This window comes from Malaclemys terrapin, chromosome 21 (assembly GCF_027887155.1).
Source record: "Malaclemys terrapin pileata isolate rMalTer1 chromosome 21, rMalTer1.hap1, whole genome shotgun sequence".
Classification (NCBI taxonomy): domain Eukaryota; kingdom Metazoa; phylum Chordata; order Testudines; family Emydidae; genus Malaclemys; species Malaclemys terrapin.
This window is the reverse complement of record NC_071525.1, coordinates 13,467,225-13,487,952: the sequence shown is the minus strand read 5'-3', so window position 1 is coordinate 13,487,952 and position 20,728 is coordinate 13,467,225. Positions and strand designations below refer to the sequence as shown.

Here is a 20,728-nt window from a genome sequence, read left to right as displayed (position 1 = left end):
AAAGCCGGACATGTCCGGGAAAATCTGGACGTATGGTAACCCTATCCAACACAACCCTAATAGCTTGAGCAGCACACCCCCTAGCACTGTACTGGGCCAGCAAGAGGTGAACGAGCCTACTGAGCCCCCGTGGTGCATCCTGCCGAGCTAGGCACCCTGCAGCACGGCGGCCCCTGCTGAGCCCCCCCACCTACTCCCTGCACCACAGCACCCATCCTGAGCCCTGCCCCCCTCCTTGCAGCACAGAACCCCCTGCTGAGCCCTCCCACCCCTCCCTGCACCACAGCACCCCTCCTGAGCCCTGCCCCCCTCCTTGCACCACAGCACCCCCTGCTGAGCCCCCCACCCCTCCCTGCACCACAGCACCCATTCTGAGCCCTGCCCCCCTCCTTGCAGCACGGCACCCCCTGCTGAGCCCCCCCACCCCTCCCTGCACCACAGCGCCCCTCCTGACCCCTGACCCCCTCCTTGCACCACAGCGCCTCTCCTGAGCCCCCCACCCCTCCCTGCACCACAGCGCCTCTCCTGAGCCCCCCACCCCTCCCTGCACCACAGCGCCCCTCCTGAGCCCTGCCCCCCTCCTTGCACCACAGCACCCCTCCTGAGCCCCGCACCCCTCCCTGCACCACAGCGCCCCTCCTGAGCCCTGCCCCCCTCCTTGCACCACAGCACCCCCTGCTGAGCCCCCCACCCCTCCCTGCACCACAGCACCCATTCTGAGCCCTGCCCCCCTCCTTGCAGCACGGCACCCCCTGCTGAGCACCCCCACCCCTCCCTGCACCACAGTGCCCCTCCTGACCCCTGACCCCGTCCTTGCACCACAGCGCCTCTCCTGAGCCCCCCACCCCTCCCTGCACCACAGTGCCCCTCCTGAGCCCTGCCCCCCTCCTTGCACCACAGCACCCCTCCTGAGCCCCGCACCCCTCCCTGCACCACAGCGCCCCTCCTGAGCCCTGTCCCCCTCCTTGCACCACAGCACCCCTCCTGAGCCCCGCACCCCTCCCTGCACCACAGCGCCCCTCCTGAGCCCTGCCCCCCTCCTTGCACCACAGCGCCCCTCCTGAGCCCCCCACTTTGCTCCCTGCAGCAAGGCATCCCCTACTGAGCCCTGCTCCTTGCACCATAGCATCCCATGCTGAGACCCCCGTCCCACTCCCTGCAGCACTATGCTCCCTATTGAGCCCCACCCCACCCTACAACACAGGGGCCCCACGTGGCAGCATCTCTCCTTGCCCAGCCTCCCCTGACTTCAAGCAGCACAGAAAGTCCAGGCACATGATGGGTTTCCGGAAGTGACTATTTTATTAGTTGGGGTGGTGGCCGGGGGGGGGGGGGGGGGGACACGACACCCCCCCCCGCTAGCAGCGGGTGACGTTCTCCATCTTGCCATTTCCAACTGTGTGAGCCCCAAAGAGTGTGAAGCAGAGCGAGCAGCCTGGTGCTCTGCAGGCAGGGCACAGAAGGGTTAAAGAGAAGCACACGGGTGTGGAGGACAGAGACCCGGGGGATAGGTGTGTTTGGGGGGCAATCAACCCCCCCCGTCATCCCTCCCTTCTTTAAACACAGACATGCAAAATAGCGGCATGCCAACAACTGGGGGGCCTATATGGGGGGGTGGAATTATCAAGGGGATCCCTCCCTCTGGGGTGTCACTGGTAGTTAGAGGGATAAGCCCCCATCATCCTTGGTTTGGCCCCCCACCTAAGGAGTGCAGGTGGGAGGTGCCAGCGTCACTGCAATCTCCCCCCTCCCAGAGATGAAGATAGTGTAGCTCCTGCAAACCCCATGCCCCCGCTACTCCAGGGGATAAAATGGTAAATCCCTAAGGCAACTCCTCTACTCCAAGGGAATAAAATGGTAAATCCACAATGCAACCCCCTGCTAAACGGGATAAGATGGTATATCCCAAAGGCCCCCTTCTGCCTGAAGATGTAAAATGGTAGCTCCCGACTGTATCAACCTGTGCCCTTCTACCAGTGGCACTATGGTATATCCCGAATACCCCCCAAATGCAGCAGGTGTTTTGTCAAACTCCTCCCAGCTGAACCTCTCGCCCCTCCTCCCCCCAATAAAACCAAGCCCCAGAGCAAAGATCTCCCTTGATCGCAGGACCATTGACGCTCCATTACCGCTACGTAGGCTGACTAGATGTCCCAATTTTACAGGGACAGTCCTGATTTTTGGGTCTTTTTCTTATATAGGCTCCTATTACCCACCACCCCTGTCCCAATTTTTCACATTTGCTGTCTGGTCACTCTACCGACACTAAATGCAGATGGAACAAAGGACAAAACCCAGGGTGCACGCAGCTTTACGCAGAGGAAATAAATTACCCTCATTTTTTATTTTGTTAACCCCCACCCCATCTTCCCCCCACCCCCATAGGGAGTAAGGTGGTATGTCCCAAATACACTCCCCCCCCCCAACGGCCAGGGACAAGATGGTATATCCCAACTCCCCCTCCCCCCGCTGGCATGAGGATATATCCCCACTGCCCCCCTCACTGCAGGAGTTAAGGTGGTATATCCTATTTCAGCCATTTTACTGGGGTGGGGAGTTTGTGGAGTCGTGTGTGGAGTTTCTGGCAGGGCAAGGGGCAAATGTAGGCTCTGGAGAGACCCAGGGCAACGCTGCCTAGTCCTGCCTGCTCCAGACACCGAACCCTCCAGTCATGGGAAGTGGATATACCCTATCCCACTGCTCCCCACCCCAACGCCCCTCCCCAAATCAAGCTTTGAAATAAATTAAGTACAGCTAAAACAACAAGGAGTCTGGGGAGATTTATTGGGTCATAAGCTTTCGTAGGTAAAAAAACACTTCTTCAGATGCGTGGAGTGAAAGTTACAGATACAGGTATTTCACTCATGCCTCTGAAGAAGCGAGGTTTTTATCCATGAAAGCTTATGCCCAAATAAATCTGTTAGTCTTTAAGGTGCCACTGGAGTCCTCGTTGTTTTTGTTGATACACACTAACACGGCTACCCCTCTGATACTAAGTACAGCTAGCGAGGGACATGTGTGTATGTGTGCACCTAACAGCACGTGGATTTGGACACAAGTGTTGCTGTGTGTAGGGCTGGGTGTTGGATGTAGGAAACCTGTCTGAATTGTGTAGACGTAGGTCATAGCCTTGCACGTAAGAGAGGGTGCACATTGGTGGGTTGCTGTGTGTAGTTACGGTCTTGTGTGCATGTGCACACATTTGAAACACCTAGAAAAACCACCTCCCTGAACACCCCCCACAGCCCAGCTGATGGGATTGACCCCCCCACCACACCCCTGCTACAGCACACCCAAAGCCCCCCCTCATTGTAGGGACATGATTCCATGGGGGCAGCGTGGGCTGTTTAGAAACCAGAATGGGAAAGGGACTGGGGGAGCACTAGGGGCAGGGTTGTGGGGGGCTGGGGAACATTGGAGGGGGACACATTGGGGAGGCTAGGTAGCATTGTGGGGGGACAGTGGGTGAAGGGGAGATGGGATGGGAAGGCATGAGGGGGAAGGGGGTTTAATCCTCTCCTGTCAGTGTTAGGGGAGGGGTAGCAGTTTGTAAATGCTTCACGCCATGTCCCCCCCACTGCCCCTCCCACCCATGGTGCAGCCGGCCTCTCAATGCATCTCCTCGAAGAATTTGTAGGTGGGGTTCTCGTAGCCGTGGTTCTGCATCTTGCTGAGCTGCTGCTCCTCGGGGCTCACCATGGGGTCCACCTGCCCCAGGGACGGATAGACAGAGACACAGAGGTTAGGGGCATAGGCGCCAACTTTCTCTAGCGCCAATCAGGGCTCATAGCCCCTGCCCCTGCCCCGACTCCACCCTTTCCCTGCCCCTGGCCCCGCCCCAACTCCACCCCCTTCCCCAAAGTCCCCACCCCAACTCCACCCCCTCATTGCCCCTATTGGATCTCTTCCCCAAATCCCCACCCCGGCCCCACCTCTTCCCCCAGCGTGCCGCGTTCCTCCTTCTCCCCCCCTTCCTCCCTGCCCCGCGAAACAGCTGTTTCACGGCACAAGCGCTAGGAGGGAAGGAGGGAGAAGCAGGACACGGCAGCACGCTCGTGGAGGTGAGCTGGAGCGGGGGGCAGGGCGGTGAGCTGCCGGTGGGTGCTCAGCACTCACCAATTTTTCTCTGTGGGTGCTCCAGCCCCGGAGTATCCATGGAGTCGGCACCTATAGTTAGGGGTGCTGGAGGCTCCGCCCCCTTTTCCCACAAATGAAAAGATTTAGGGTGACTGCTCCCAAACCCCATCGCTAGCAGGCAGTACAGTGTGGCTGGGAGCTGTCCTAGGTCTGTCCTGAGCTCTGGGAGGAAAGTGGGGTCTAGTAGGTCAGAGCAAGGCGGGGAGCTGGGAGCCAGGACACCTGGGCTCCATCTCTGGCTCTGCCTGGCTGTGCCACCCCACCCTGTGTCCTATGAGGACAGCGGTCCCTGTGAGGGGTTGAAGGGGTCGTCACCTCGACGATGCCGTGGCTGATGGTCCCGTAGGGCTTCCGGCGAACTATCAGGAGACTGATAATGATCACCATGGCGACCGCCACTGCTACCACCAGCAGGCCAATCAGGGCACCCCTGTTAATGGTTACCAGGGTGTCCGGCTCCTGTGGGGGACAGAGAGAGTCATGTGCTCCTTCCCCTTTCTTGGTAGACTCACTGAGGGAGGCTGGGGGGCTTAGCAAGGAGGGGCAGGTCCCACAGCCCTAGAGGGAGGAGCCCCAGTTTAGGGTTCAGGTTAGTTTTACCCCCCATCCCCCGGGGGGGGGTGCAGGTTGTCAGGGACACCTTAGACTTTCTAGGGCTCATGATGGGGCAAGGGCAAGGTTGCAGCATCTGGGGGTGCACAGCAGAAGGACTGCGACTGCAGATGGGGAATGCACTCAGCAGTGCGTATGGGAGGAGGTGCTACTGGATGGGGATTGCATCCAGTAGTGATGGAGGGGGCAAGTGAGCAGGAGGCACCATCGCGGGGGGAGGGGGAAGCAAGTTGAAGGGTGCACGCAGCTCTGGGGGCACCAATGCAAAGGGGAACATGGTGGTAGAGTGTCCATAGCTGTATGCACGCGCAGGAGTGGAGGGGCTTAAGGGTAGCGTTACCATACGTCCGGATTTTCCCGGACATGTCCGGCTTTTTGGGCCTCAAATCCCGGTCCGGGAGGAAATCCCAAAAAGCCGGACATGTCTGGGAAAATAGGGAGGGAGGGAGGGCCCGGCGGTGCTTGGCCGGGGGCCAGGGCCGGAGGTGCGGGGCCGGGGGCCGGCACCCCAGGACCCGAGCCGAGCCCAGCAGGAAACGCCGGGGCCAGAGCCTCTTGGCCTGGGCCGGCCAGCCGCCAGAGGGAGTCACTCGGCCAGGGGAGCCGGACTGGGTCGCGCCGCATCCCGCCACAGCCCCAGCTTACCTGCTGCCTCCCTGTTTCAGGCTTCCCGTGAACATTTGATTTGCAGGAAGCAGGGGAGGAGCAGGGGGCGGAGCATTCAGGGGAGGGGGCAGAGTTGGGGCAGGGCCGGGGCCAGGGAAGGGGCTTAGTTGGGGCGGGGCCGGGGCCCCGTGGAGTGTCCTCCTTTTTTTAAATTAAAATATGGTAACCCTACTTAAGGGAGAACCACAGGGGGACTGCAATGCGGAGCGCACACAGCAGGGCCATGAGAAGGCAGAACTACAGAGGGATACAGTTTCAAAACGCACACGGTGGAGCGGGGCTGGAGGGTGGAAGCACTGCAGGGGGACACAGTTGCAGGCACACAGCAGAGGGGAAGCAGCACTGCAGTGGGACACAGTTGTGGGGTGCAGTGGTGGGGGCGGTGGGGAGACAGCACTGCAGGGGGACACGGATGGGGGGTGGGGAGAGGCAGCACTGCAGGGGGACACGGATGGGGGGTGTACATGGTGGGGTGGAGGGAGGCAGTGCTGCCGTTGCGGATGTCGCAATTGCTTACCAGCTCGTCGCGCTGGATCTCCGGGGACTTGTACACCACTTCTTTGATGTCCCCCACGGAGATGTTTACCTGGGGGCGGGGGGATGGGATACACACATTAGAGCTGAGAGGGGACACCTATCCCTCCATGGCAATAGGGTGCCAAGTATTGTGGGTAAATGGTGCTTAGCCGCATTCCCCTTACACACTGTCATCATAGTCTTGGGCCTGGTCCACACTAACCCCCCACTTCGAACTAAGATACGCAACTTCAGCTATGTGAATAACGTAGCTGAAGTCGAAGTACCTTAGTTCGAACTTACCGCAGGTCCACATGCGGCAGGCAGGCTCCCCCGTCGACTCCGCGTACTCCTCTCGCGGAGCAGGAGTACCGGCGTCGACGGCGAGCACTTCCGGGATCGATCCCAGAAGATCGATTGCTTACCGCCAGACCCAGAGTTAAGTATAGACCTACCCTTGGAGGAAATCATGTCTTCCATAATGCACTGTGCCCTCATTCCGTTCATGGGAAGTCACATCAAGCTGCTCTCCCATCATGCATTGCACCCACATCCCCAGCTGAGGGGGGTCATGTCAAGCTGTGCCCTCATTCCATCCAGGGGAAGGTCTTGTGCATCCCAGAGCGGCTGTTCCCCTCCCACCCCTACTCACTAATGTGGGGTGGCCCCCGAGTCCCCAGACCTGCTCACCCTCTCCTCATCCTTGCCCAACGGGATCTTCTCGCTGGTGAGGTAGTCATACTCCGCCGCCATCCCCGAGGCTGTGGGGAAGAAAAGAGTCACGTAGGCAGTGGGGGAAGTAGTCCTGGCGAGTAAAGGTCAAGCAGGCTGATCCCTGCGAGGGGACAGGGTGCAGTCGGCCACCCCCAGGCACTCACCTTTCTTCGTGGCTGGCTGGGAGTCTGCCGAGGAGGGGTCCCCACGGGAGTGGCGGAAGAAGACGGCCCGTGGGGTGGGGGAGCGACAGGAAGAGACACAGAGCAGAGACAACAGACATGTTGAGGTGGGGACTGGGGGGCCCATGCTGACTCACCCCATGGAAAACAAACTGCCCTGTCCCCGTCCCCACCCCCACAGCCTGGGGTAGGCACAGGCACATGGGGGGGGTATCCCCTTCAAATCCCCCTCCCTGCCCCACAGCACTTCTCCCACCAGTTTTAGTTCCTTCCCTGCCCTTGGCCTGATGCTTTGGGTTCTGGCCTCATGCCATGAGTCATGGCCCCACCCTCAAAGGTTCTGGCCTTGTCCTTTCACCTTCTCTACAGTCCCAGCCCTGTAGGTTCTAGTCCTGTCCCAGCAGGTTGTGGACTCCCCATCAGTTCCTGCCCCACATGCTCTGGCCCCACCCTTATGAGATCCACCCCCACAGGCTCTGGCTCTGCCCTTGCAGGTTCTGGCCCTGCCCCCATCCCCATAGGATCCATCCCCCCAGGTTCTGGCCCCACCCCCTCACCTTCCCCCTGGAAGAAGTCCCCAGCCCCCAGGTGGTCAGGATGGTCCTCGGGGCTCAGGTCCTCACTGCTGTCCAGCGGCAGGAACTCCTCGGTGGTGCGTGTCTCGGAGATGGACGTGGTGAGCAGGCTGCTGGTCCCTGCCCGCTCTGCCCGCAGCAGCTCCTCTGAAGAGACCAGGGGACACGGGTCACAGCAGGGAGAGACCTTCCCCAGCAAGAAGCATCCCCACCACCTCTTGGGAACCTGGCCCCCTGCTCTAACCACTAGACCCCACTCCCCTCCCAGAGCTCAGGATAAAACCCAGGAATCCTGGCTCCCAGCCCCCCCACTCTAACCACTAAACCCCATGTGACATAGCATATTTCCATAAAACATATGGCGTGCAAACAAGTGTGAACATAATGTAACTGGAATATGCTTCATATAAAAGGTCTCTTGTAAGGTATAATTACAAAGCTTATAATCTACTGAGTGTGATCATCCTATTTCTATGTATGCATCATTTTTGTATCTAAAGCTAGAAATATGAAGTATTACTCTGAAGTCCTATTGTAACTATGCAAAATGTGGGCCATTAATGGTGGCTTGGAATCTTGATGGCTCCCATTAGCTAGGACAATTGGTTGTAAATGGCTCTGTTTACTTGTAAGCCTTACTGTGTGACAGCCAGTGATTAATGAAGTCTCACAGGACATGTGAACATGTCACATGCTACTGGAATCCATCTTAAACCTGGTGCTTTTCCATTTAGAAGGATTTAGACGGAGGGGTGGAAACCCAGAGAGAGACAAAGGATTCCCGGCTTGTGCCAAAGATATATAAGGGGGTGGAACAGAAGAAAGGGGGCTGCAGTCATGAGAAATCCCCTAGATACCACCTGAGCCGGAACTAACAAGAAGTCTACCGGGGGAAAGGATTGGGCCCAGACTAGAAAGAAGTCTAGTCTATTAAAAAAAAGCTTATTGGAACATCTGAGGGTGAGATTTACCTGTATTCAGTTTCTTAAATGTATTACGCTTAGACCTGCGTGTTTTGTTGTTTTGCTTGGTAACTTACTTTGTTCTGTCTGTTATTACTTGAAACCACTTAAATCCTACTTTTTATACTTAATAAAATCACTTGTTTATTAATTAACCCAGAGTAAGTGATTGATACGGGGGGGGGCAAACAGCTGTGCATCTCTCTCTATCAGTGTTATAGAGGGCAAACAATTTATGAGTTTACCCTGTATAAACTTTATACAGAGTAAAACGGATTTATTTGGAGTTTGGATCCCATTGGGAACTAGGTGCCTGGGTGCTGGAGATAGGTGACTTGAGCAGTTTTTGGTTAAAGTCTGCAGCTTTGGGGGCATGGACCAGACCTGGGTCTGTGTTGCAGCAGACTAGCGTGTCTGGCTCAACATGGCAGGGTTCTGGAGTCCCAAACTAGCAGGGAAAACGGGTTCAGAAGTAGTTTAAATACATCAGGTAAGAGTCCCAAGAGGGTCTTTGTGACCGAACCCGTCACACACCACTCCTCCCAGAGCCAGGGATAGAACCAAGGAGTCCTGGCTCCCAGCCTCCCTGCTCTAACTCAATAGACCCCACTCCCCTCCCAGAGCTGAGCACGAGGGGGGCAAGGAAGGGTGAGGAGTAGGAGGCATCCCAGATGGGTGTGGGCAGAGGCGGCAGGTTTATATAATTTTTGGTGGCACCCAGAATGGGTCCAAGTCCCGCCCCACCTCCCACACACGCACCCCTGCCTAAAGCTCTAGGAGGAAGTTTGGGTGTAAAGGGGTCAGGCTCTGGGAGGAAGTTTGGGTGGTGCGGGCTCTGGGCTGGGGTGCAGGAGTGGGTGCGGGCTCTGGGAGGGAGTTTGGATGCAGGCTCTGGGCTGGGGGTTGGGGTGCAGGAGGGGGTGTGGGCTCTGGGAGAGAGTTTGGGAGCGGGGTCTGGGCTGGGGCAGGGGGTTGGGGTGCAGGAGAGGATGCAGGGTGCATGAGGGGATGGGGAGGGCAGGGTCTGGGCTGGGGCAGGGGGTTGGGGTGCGGGGGAGGGGGAGGGGTACAGCACTTATCTTGGGCTGCTCCTGAAAGTGACCTGTACCCCCTCTGGCAGCAGCTCCTAGGTGGGAGGCCAGAGGGGTCTCCACGTGCTGCCGCCCGCAAGCACCACCCCCCACAGCTCCCATTGGCCATTTTGGCAGAGTCGGTGCTTGGGGTGGGGGCAGCACGCAGAGCCCCCCCATCCCCCTGGGACCACAGAGATGTGCCAGTTGCTTCTGGAAATGGAGCGGGCTTAGCCCCAGGCCCTTTTAAATTGCCCAGGGACGGCAGGTGGGGCTGGGGAAGAGACCTGGCCCCGAACTTTGGTGGAGCCGGGCCCCTGTGCTCTCATATTGGTGGAACAAGGGCACCACAGGCCCATACAATTCGCTGCCCCTGGGTGTGGGGTACGTATAAGCCAGCTCCCACAGCCCCTCTGAGAGCCAGGCAAGGGCAGAACACGCACCTAGTTGGTGGGGTGGGTGTCATGGGGGAGGGGTGGGGAGGGAGTATTGGGAGTGGAGTTGGCAGGGGGTACACACAGGTCCCATCGCCCCCCAAGAGCCAGGGGTGGGTGATGGGGATGTTGAGGGGGGTCGTTGGGGGAAGGCAACGTAAGGGGAAGGGAGCATTGGTGGGGCCGGGCCATTGGGGACACTGGCCATCAGGGGCTGGGGTGTCAGGTGGCCATCAGAGGCAGAGGCCTTTGGGAAGCTGGGTACATTGGGGGGGGCATTGGGAGAAGAGATGTTGGGGGGCTAGGCCATCGGGGTTTGTACGTATCTTGTTCCTCAGTCCCATGGAGAGCCAGGGGGACTGTCAGGGGGGAGGGATGTCAGGGGCCCTGGGCCATCAGGGGGCTGCTGGGGTATGTATGTATCTGGTCCCGCAGCCCTGCAGAGAGTTGAGGGGCCTGTTGGGGGAAGGGCCATCGGGGTACTGATGTATCTGGTCCCACAGAGGGCCAGGCGATGGGGCTGTCAGGTGAGGGCCTGACGGGGTACATATGTATTTGGTGCCACAACCCTGTGGAGAGCCGGGGGGAGTGGGGACTGTCAGGGTACATATGTATCTGGTCCCGCAGCCCCACGGAGAGCTGGGGGAGAGGCTGCAGGGTACATGTGTATCTGGTCCCACAGCGAGCTGGGGGAAGGGGCCGTCGGGGTATGTACGTATCTTGTCCTGCAGCCCCATGGAGAGCCGGGGGAGGCCGATGGGGGGAAGAGGCCGTTGGGGTACATATGTATCTGGTCCCACAGCCCTGTGGAGAGCCGGGGGAGGGGGCCATTGGGGTTTACACATATCTGGTCCCACAGCCCCGCGGAGAGCCAGGTGAAGGCCTGTCAAGGGAGGGGCCGTCGGGATACGTACGTATCTGGTCCCGCAACCCCACAGAGAGCTGAGGGTTCTTGTAGAGCAGGGCCAGGCTCTGGTTCATGCGCTCCTCAATGACGTGCAGGTGGGTATACACCTGGGGACAGATGGAGGAGGAGACAGACAGACGGGGGGGCTGTTAGGACAGGTGCTCCCCTCCCCTGACCACCGGGGGTGGGGGATGGTTGAGGGCACGGGGGGGGGGGGGGGGGTGTCCCCACCTGGAACTTCATCTGCTCGGCCTTCTCGGGATCGACGGCACGGACATGCTGGTAGTGCCGCAGCGTATGTCGCTGGTCCTTCTGCTCCGCCCGCATGTACCGCTTCAGCGCCGGCAGCACCCGCTCTGGCTGAGCAGCCAATCACAGGGGAGAAGTGGAGTCAGAGCTGGCCAATCAGCACCCCTACTCTAGAACACATTCTAGACTGGCCCACCCCTGCCAATACATTCAGCACTTGCTCTGGCTGGGCAGCCAATCGCAGGGGAGAGGCAGAGGCAATAGAAATCTGAACTTTAGAACCTGTTTGAGAACCAGTTCTAGACTGACCCACTCCCACTAATCCACACAACACTTGCTCTAATGGGGGCAGCCAAATACAGGAGAGAGGAGGAGTCAGAGCTGGCAAATCAGTGCTCCTACCCTAGAACCCCTTCTAGAACCTGTTCTAGACTGGCTCATCCCACCAACCTATGCAGCACTTTGCTGGGGCAGCCAATCCAGGGCAAACCAATTGGCACCCCTGTTCTAGAACCCATTCTAGGCTGACCTCCCCTCCCACCCCCCCTGGATCCAGGCCGCCTGGCCCACCTGCGGGCTGTCGCTCTGCACAGCGCTCAGGTAGCTCTCCAGTGCCACGCGCCGATTGTCATTGAGCAGGGCCACCACCCGGGCCAGGTGTGTCTCCACCAGCTGCTGCCGCTCGCCTGCCACCTGCTCCTCCAGTGTCTGCAGGATAGACTGGAAATGCTGTGTGGGGAGGGGCCGGGGGTCAGCGGGGGCCAGGTGAGGAGCCCTCAAGGGGGCAGAGCTGAGAATCCAGGGGGAAGATTATTGGAGGTGGGGCCGGGAACCCTCCCTGGGGAGGAGCAGGGAGGCAGTGGGGCCATGGTCAAGAACTCAAATGGGTGAGACCAGGGAGGTCAGAGGAGGAGAGGCTAGTCAGTGGGGGCGGGGCCAGGAACCCATAGGGGAGAAGTGAGGGGTGCCAGTGGGGCAGGGACAAATGAGTGGGGTCCCCCAACCCCTTAGGCAGACTTGGTGCCACCCTAGGGAGGCTGTGGGACAGCCCTGGGTGTCGGGAGGGAGTGGCCAGGGAGGGGGCGGGGTCATGAACCTGTGGGGGCAGCCCCACCCTGCTCTCCCAGCAGACATGGGTCTCACCTCATTCAGCGCCTGCCGGTCAGCCTTGGGTAGCTCCTTGGCCTGGTTGTCCGCCTCGGCCCACTCCTTCATCACCTGGGGGGAACCGGGGATGAATTGGGGGGCTGGCTCTACATCCAGCACCCTGCCTGTCGTCAGCCTGCATCCCCCAGGCTTGCAAGCTCCACAGTCCCGCTGGGGACGGGGCGCATTCTCCATGCTCGCCGGCACATGGGCCACATACAGACATGGTAACATGCCCCCATGGCAGCAAGGGGGTCAGAACCTGACAGGACCTGCTGACAGGTGAGTTGGGGGCAGCCCTGGCCATGTGGAACTGGCCACGGAGAGACCCCTACAGACACGGATGACATGGGGGCGGAGCCCATGTGTGAGCTACCGTGCTGGGAAAAACCAAGGGGGGAGGGCAGGGTGGTGGATGTGGGGGTCGAGTCCCTCCCCCAAGCACCTTGTTAATCTGTTTCATCCTGCGCTCCTCCAGGTCCATCTTGGCTCGCAGGAAGTTGGCGTGTTCACTCCCATCGCCTGGCATCTCGAAGTAGATATCCACGCCATCTGTGGGGTGCGGGGTAGGGTTGGCTGTGGGGAGAGGGGCTGTCAGCTCGGTACCTCCTAATGAGTCCCCATCGGGCCATGCCCCACAGCTCAGTGCCCCCTGCTGAGCCCTGCTGCCCCCACAGCTCGGTGTCCCCCACCACACTCCCCACAGCACGGCGTCCCCTGCTGAGCCCCCCGCTCCCGACAGCACGGCGCACCCCGCCGAACCCCTCCCAGCAGCACAGTGCCCCCTGCTGAACCCCCACCCGGCTCCCTGCAGCACAGCACCCCTTGCTGAGCCCCCACCCCACTCCACACAGCACGGCGTCCCCCGTTGAGCCCCCCGCTCCCCACAGCATGGTGCACCCTGCCGATTCCCTGCCCCACTCCCCGCAGCACTGCGCCCCCTGCTGAGCCTCCAACCCTGCAGCTGAGCGCTCCCTAGCACTGCACTGGGGCATTGGGCTGCAGTTTCTCATGAGCCCAGGCGGGGTGGAGGGTCTCCAGCGGCTGCCTCTCAGCCTGGCACAGCTGGGCACTGTGCCACGCAGAACAGGAGCCGCATTGTGATGTGAGGAGGAGATGAAAACAGCCCAGGCAGCTGAGCATCTCATCTCCCGCCCCCAATCCGCAGGTGCATCAGCTCCATGCCAGGCTGTGCCATCCCCCTTTGCCTGGGAACTCCCACCCTGCCTGAAAGGGTCAGCACAGCTGCACCCTGCCCCAGGGGATTTTGGGAAACCACCAGCCCTCCCCCACCACCCAGCAGTGCCTGCCCCAGGGGATTCTGGGAAACTGCCAGCAGCACCCCGCTCTAGGGGATTCTGGGAAGCCCCCATCCCCTCCCCAGAAGGGCCCAGCCCCAAGAGATTGTGGGAAACTTCCAGCTCTGTCCCTGCAGTCATCTGCCCTGGAGGATTGTGGACAGCCACCCCCTCCACCCCATGCAGCTGCCTCCTGCCCGGGGACTGGGTCTCACCTTTGCCCTCCTCCTCGGTGGTCCGCGTGGTGGTGGTGATGGTGGTCTGGGTGACGCTGTCATCGTAGTAACCGGGCTCCACGAAATAGTCATCCCAGGTGGCCGGGAAGGGGTCAGTGTCGGCTGCACTGTCCCTGGGGCCTTCGTTCTCTTCCTCCTCCTCCTCAACATCCTCCTCCCCATCCCCATCTGCCTCCAGCGTCTCCTCTTCCATGGGGGCCCAGCCTGTTGGGAGCCTCTCACTACAGTGGGGTTGAGGGGCAAGAATCAGGGATGGGCTGTGAACTTCCCTCACAGCGGTGTCCTGAGCTGCATGGAATGGGGGTGCTGTGAGCTTCCCTCACAGCAGTGCCCCAAGCCGCAAGAGAAGGGGGTGGCTGTGAGCTTCCCTTGCAGCAGTGCCCCGAGCAAAGGAGGCAGGGTGCAAGCTCCCCTATAACAGTGCCCTATACGTCCCCTCACCTGTGCTTGGGCTCTTCCTTCAGGTGGGCCATGTTGTGTGGGACCGGGGTGGGTTCCTCCAGCCGGACAGGGAGGGGGAGTGAGGGGCAGCACACATACTCCACACCCCGGAAGCGGTCAGCCCCACAGGGCAGCAGCATCCCATAGCTGTGCAGCTCCAGTCCCTCGCTGCTGCAGGCCTGGGGGAGGTGGGGGAGCAGCATTAGACACCCCTACACAATCCAGCATTGGTATATCCACAAGCACCTCGCTGCCTACCTCCAGGGCAGTGGTATCTCCCAATAACTCCTCCTCAATAGCAATGGTATCTCCTGAGAGCTCCCCCCTCCCAACGGCAGTGGTATCTCCTAACACCCCCTAATAGCAACAATATTTTCCCCCAAATTCCCCCCTGACAATGGTATGTCCTGAAAACTGCCCACTCCCCTACGGCAATGGTATGTCCTCAGACTTACCCTCCCTTATGGCCATGGTATCCCACTAGACCAGTGGTTCTCAAACCTTTGTACTGGTGACCCCTTTCACATAGCTAACCACCCACCTTATAAATATATAAAAAGGTGTTTTTAATTTAACACCATTATAAAGGCTGGATGCAAAGCGGGATTTGGGGTGGAGGCTGACAGCTCACGACCCCCCATGTAATAACCTTGTGACCCCCCTGAGGGGTCCCGACCCCCAATTTGGGAACCCCTGCACTAGACCTTTCCCAGATGGCAATGATATTCCCCTTAATAGCAGTGGTATCTTCCACAAACTGCCCCCCCCGATATCTCCCCAAAACTCCCTGCTCCCAAATGGCAATGGTATCTCCCAAGAATTCCCTCCCAGATGAGAATATTATCTCCTGAGAACCCCTTCCCCCAGATGGCAGTGGTATCTCTCAACCTCCCTCCCCCCAATTGTCTGTCCTGAACCCCTGCCTACCCCACATGAGAGTGGTATCTCCCAAGAAGCCCCACCCCAACTCTCCCAGAAGGTAGTGGTACACGCTGGAGCCCGCAAGGGGCATGCACTGGCAGCCTGGGGGTGACATGGGGGTCTTCTGGCACCCCTGCCCACACTCACCTCCTTGGCCACGCCGTGCCAGTAGACATAGCTCTCGCATGAATCCATCTTCTCCTGGTGCAGGAACTTGCAGGTGTCAGGCACAAGAAGAGCTTCACTGACAAACTCACCCACTGGTGCGGGGAGGGGAGGGGTGAGAGGGGGATGACACACACACACACAGGGTCAACATGGCCCCCACACACCCTGTTTGCAACCCCAGACCCTCCTTCCCTCCCAGAGCTGGGGAGAGAAACCAGCAGTCCTGGCTCTTGGCCCCCCACTCTACCCACCTCAGTCCCCTCCCAGAGTCAGGGATGGAACCCAGGCATCCTGCACCTGACCTCACTCACCCAGGCACCTGTAGGGCACCACGATGTGCCGATGCCCCGTGCACTGGGGACGTCCTTTCTTGCACCAGTTGTCGATGGTGACTGGCTGGGTGCCTTCCACTGCATTGGTGATCTGCAGCTCGGGGTACACCTGTGGGGCAGACGGGGGGCAGGCAGTTATCGCCGGTGGGGTCAATAGGGGTATAAAATCCTGCCCCTCCCCCCAAAGACGGAGGCAGACAGCAGGGGCTGAGGGGAGGAACCATGGGGCAGCAGGGCTTCAATAGGGGTCTCTGCCCCTTTTTCCTCACCCCTGGGTCTCCCCCAGGGACGGATCAGTCTCCCACCTCCAAATATCTTTCAGCCCTTTGCACTGTTGTGTGAAGAACGCAGCATGGGGAGACCCCATCACTGGGGGGGAACAGACCATGGAAAAGCAGCTGTTGGGAGGGGGTAAGTGTGAAGCTGCTTGGGGTAGGGGGGTGGCAGGGAGGGTGGGAGAGAGGGGGTGGGTACCTTCTGGCAGTAGGCGAGGATCTCCTGGCAGGGTGCAAGTGCGGAGGGTGCAGGGGGAGACCATGGGTTGTGGGGGAGCCGTGGGGCAGGGGGAGTTGTGGGGCAGGTACCTCTTGGCAGTAGGCGAGGATCTCCTGGCGGTTGCGGAAGCAGCTGCGGGCGCCGGCAGCATCGGGGTCCCACCCGCCCGTCTGCAGGTTTCGATGCATGGTCAGCTTCCCACAGAACACGGCCACCTGGGGCTCGGACACAGGTGCCCCTGCCACACCCAGCGCCTGCCACAGGGGGAGGGGTTAGTGCCCATCCAGCCTCATCCCCGCCATGCCCAGCACCTGCCTTGGGGGGGAGGGGTTAGCACCTGGCCTGCCCCACCCCCGCCATGCCCAGTGCCAGCCACAGGGGGAGGGGTTAGTGCCTGGACTGCTCCACCCTCGCCATGCCATGAGGGGAGGGATGAGTGCCCAGCCTGCCCTGCCCCTGCCGCACTCAACCCCACTGCACGCGCCAGACATGCCATCCCTGCCTGTCTTGCTGGGATGAGAGCAGGAGATGCCAGCTGCCTGTGGCCAGGTAGGGGAGCCCTGGTCCTGATCCTGGAGCCAGATTGGGCTCCCAGCTGATCCTGCCCCCTTCCCCTTTGGTGTGCACTGAACAGAGGCTGAACCCGGGGCCTGGGGACGCAGGCAGTACAAGCCCGACTGCACCAGCCCAGCTGTCCCCCCACATTGTCCCCTGAGGATGGGGGCAGGATTCGGGGCCTTTCCCCTCGAGGGGGCACCAGCTGCGATCTGTTCAGGGAAGGGACTGGATGGCTCAGGGGGGCAGGGAATGGGACACGGAGGCTTCTCCCTCTAGGTCAGCAGCTGGAGGGCTGTGGGTCAGGTTTGGGGGCTCTATCAGAGCTGGGGGGCCCCTGGGGGTGGTTCAGTGACACAGTCATGCCCCCCCCATCCATCTCTCTCTCTCTCTCCCAAGCAACCACAGGGATGTTGTTGCTGCGGTAATTGCTCCCCATGGAGTTGCCCGATCTTCCTGGTCGCCATGGAGACCGTCTCCCAGAAGGAATTTTAAATAACCCTCCCCCTATCATCCTCTCCCTCCCCCGCACATAACCCCCTTCAGGATAACCCTCCCCCATCCCAGCCCTCCCTCCCCTTACCCTCCTTCCCCCCATCCCAGCCCCTCCCCCTCTCATTCCCCCATACCCCACCATTACCTCTCATCACTGCTGAGGAAATGGGATCCCCGCCCCCCCCCCCCCCCCATTTTCCCCAATACCCCCCTATCTTTCCCAGGGAAGACGGTTCCTAGCAGGGCATGAGGGTCATTCCCCCTTCCCCATGGAGCCCTGGGACCAAGGAACCAGGTGCCATCCCTGCCCCCGCCCGGCACAGTGCCAGCCTTGGCCCTTTAACAAACCGCCTTTCACAGCCTCACCCGGCCCAACCAAAACAACAACAAAGGACTCATTCTTGACCCTGCCAGGGTAGCCACGGGGCTGCGCACCAGCAGAGCTAGGCTATCGGGGCCTGTGGGTCGGGAGTGAGGGGCACTGGTAGAGCGGTGGGGGACAGGGCTGGGCTAGCGGGGGCTGCGGGTCGGGATTCTCTGCCCTGTTTTGTGGCACTGGGCCATAATCCCAGGGGCCTCACCCTTGCCCCGAGCTCAGATGCCCCAGGAAAGATCAGAGACCCCAGGATTTTGGGGGGCCTCCACAGATCCCCCCCATATGTATCAGGAGGGCTCTTCCTTTCTTAGCCCCCACTTGGGTAAGTATCAGGTTTCAGGGGGAAGGGGTGCAGAGTGTTTCCCTTCTTCACCCCAGTAGGGTGACCCTTATCTCTGTGTGGTGCATGGAAGATGGGGAGCACTTAGATGAGCGAGGGAAGTGGGGGGCAGGGAGCTGTGTCTCTGTGGAGGAGGTGAACTGGCAGGAGGGGCAGGAGTCTGTGTCGATGCACTGGGGGAGGAGCACTGAGGTGGGGGAGGGCATGTGGCTGTGTCCTGGGGAGGGGCACTGGCTGGGCAGGGACATGGGGGCAGGGGCTGTGTTTCTGTGGGGGGGAGGGGGAGGGCACTGGCTGGGCAGGAGGCTGTGTCTGTGCAGTGGGGGGGGGGGAAGGGCTGGCACTGGTGGGGGATGCCAGAGGGGGCTGGCCCTGGTTCAGCCCGGATTACCCCGGCTCTCCCTGGCTAAGCCGCTCACTCTGGCTTTTCAGCAGCTGCCGCGATTTAGCCTGGGCTGACTCCAGCCTCCCCCCAGCCCAGTGCCTTGGGGCAGGTGAGAAGGGGGTTAGATGCTGCATGGAGCAGCTAATGGGATGGCAGCTAATGCAGCAGGAGGGGGACAACAGAAGGAACGGAGGCAGTGAGGGTGAAAATTACAAGCTGTGCCCCCTACCCATCCCCTTCCCACCCCATCCACCCTTTCCCCTACTTTCTGTCCCTCCCTCACCCCCCTCCATCCCCGCTCCTTGTCTCCCCCTCCAGCCCATGAATTATCCATGCTACATCCATCAGTACATTAAGGCACCAGATGGCAAGCTGGGGGAGGCGGGGGCGGGTAGTAACTGGCAAGAACATAGGACCGAGGGCAGACGGAGGGATCTCCCCAAATTCATGGGGGGAGCAAAGGTAGCCACGGGGGGAGCAACATCCCCCACTACAGAACAACCCCCTCTCCACACACACATCTGGAATAGAGGTTATGGCACTCTACCCCACTCCCTTACCAGAGCTGGGATAGAACCTTGGAGTCCTGTCCCCGAGCCCTCCTGCTCTAACCCCTAGACCCCACTCCCCTCCCAGAGCCAAGGAAAGAACCCAGGAGTCCTGGCTCCCCACCCGGCCCTCCTCACCTCTATCCAGTTTGGCTTTCTGGTATCAAGGGGCCCAGAGCCAAGAGACAGGACTCCTGGGTTCTATTCCAGCTCTGGGAGGGGAGGGGAGGGGGGGTCTAGGGGTTGAGTGGGGGGCTGGGCACCAGAACCGACCCCTCCAAAGACCAGGCCCTAACCATCAACCCAAGAGCAGCAGGGCACTGAACATGGGGGGGGGGGGGTAAAACTCCTAGAGACAGGGCACAGCAGGGCAGAGGGACCCTGCACCAGCAGGGGGTTCCCTATCCTTCCCCTCCTGCAGCGCTCATGGGGCATTGCCCCACCCCCCGGATCTGTCCCTTGGCGCTGCCTTGCATGATGGAGTATTGCGGGGGGAGGGGGAAATCTAGGTTCTCAGGCCCCGACTGCTCCCATTGCTCCCCTTCTGCCCAGATTGACCCAGATCGGCTGGCATGGGCTAGAGCTGTGTGCCCAGGGTGATGGGGGGGGAGGGGAAGCCCAGCGGGCACAAGGCCCACTTACCACCAGCAGCAGAACAAGCATGGCCATTGTGGTGCTGCCCCATGTGCCATGCCAGCCAGTGACAACAGGGACATGAGTGCTAACCAGGCCTGCCTGGGGTCAGCCAGGCGCATCGCCAGAGACTGGGGGCTCCTTGGGGTAGCTCAGCAGCAGCTAATATCCAGGGGGGCTCCCCTGTGCAGGGCTGGAGCCCCACAGGCCGGGGGGGGGGGCACAGCTCAGTGATGATCATGCCATCCAAGGAAGTAGGCTCCCCTCCCCCAAACACAAGGCTGCCCCATTGGCACGGGGCACAGTGACCCTCCCCAGGCGGGTGAAAGGACAGCTCCAGGCCAGGCCCATCCTATGCTGTGGGGCTGCGGGGCCTGAGCACAGGGTCCCAGAACGGAGCCATGGGGAATGCCTGGGAAAAGGGGGCACTGAGACCTGGAGCCTGGGGTCCAGGGCATCGCCTGCCGCTGCTGCTACCCCCCCTGACCACATAGCATGGGGCACCAGGCCCCTGAGAGTAGGGGCCAGGACTCTTGTGTTCTCTCCTGGCTCTGGGAGAGGAAGGGGTCTGGTGGGTTAGGGCAGGGGGTGGTGGGAGGCAGGACTCCTGGGTTCTCTCCTGGCTCAGGGAGGGGACTGGGGTCTGGTGAGTTAGAGCAGGGGGCTGGGAGCCAGGACTCTTGGATTCTCTCTCTTACTCATGGGGTGACCTTGGTAAGTCTCTCTGTGCCTCATTCCGCCCCCCCCCCCAAACAGTCATATCTGGAAAGCTCCCGCTAAACCCATCCCCAACTACACACAGGGGCGTGGGGGCCCCTTAGCCTATGTCGTGGCCTGCCCCAGGTAAGGGAAGTGGGGTGATTTATACCCCTCTTCGCTTCCCCCCGCCTCCATCTGACCCCGCCCGCCTCCAGGCCTCTCATGGCTGCCCAGAAACAACGCCCCCCCCCCAGCAAACCCTCCATAGGGCGCTGCCTGTGCGCCCCCAACCAAGCATCCCCCATCACCGTCCATACTGCCCCCCCATACATCCGCCCTGCCCCCCAAGCCCCGTAACCCGGGAGCCCCCACCCTCACCTGGCTGGTGGCTCCGGCGCTCAGCACCAGCTGGATCCAGGCTGCCCAGAGCCCCGCGGGAAGAGCCATGGCCGCGGCTCCCGGCGGGCTCCCTCGCCCGCCCGCAAGCTCGCCTCGCCGGGCTTGGAGCCGAGCCGCCGAACCTGAGCTCCCTACGCTGGGTGTCCGCGGGCTCGCCTGCGCTCGCTTCCTCCCCGCCCCAAGCTCGCTGCGGCTCCCTTCCGGCTGGGCTGTGACAGGAGGAGCCTGGCCCGCCAG

The 20,728-nt window shown here is 60.7% G+C and overlaps 1 protein-coding gene across 1 annotated transcript; it reads right to left on the bottom strand.

The window, feature by feature from the left end:
- Nucleotides 1–1,399: 1,399 nt before the first annotated feature.
- APLP1 (amyloid beta precursor like protein 1) lies at nt 1,400–20,717 on the bottom strand. The gene is made up of 17 exons (XM_054010378.1): nt 20,471–20,717; nt 16,151–16,315; nt 15,546–15,675; nt 15,214–15,326; nt 14,146–14,324; nt 13,684–13,925; nt 12,616–12,746; nt 12,168–12,242; nt 11,595–11,753; nt 11,007–11,135; nt 10,783–10,882; nt 7,385–7,549; nt 6,810–6,833; nt 6,622–6,692; nt 5,933–6,001; nt 4,453–4,596; nt 1,400–3,708 (listed from the first exon to the last, which is right to left on the bottom strand). Exons 1-17 carry the CDS (start codon nt 20,537–20,539, stop codon nt 3,610–3,612), a joined length of 2,064 nt encoding a protein of 687 aa, XP_053866353.1. The 5' UTR covers nt 20,540–20,717; the 3' UTR covers nt 1,400–3,609.
- Between the last annotated feature and the right edge of the window lie 11 nt (nt 20,718–20,728).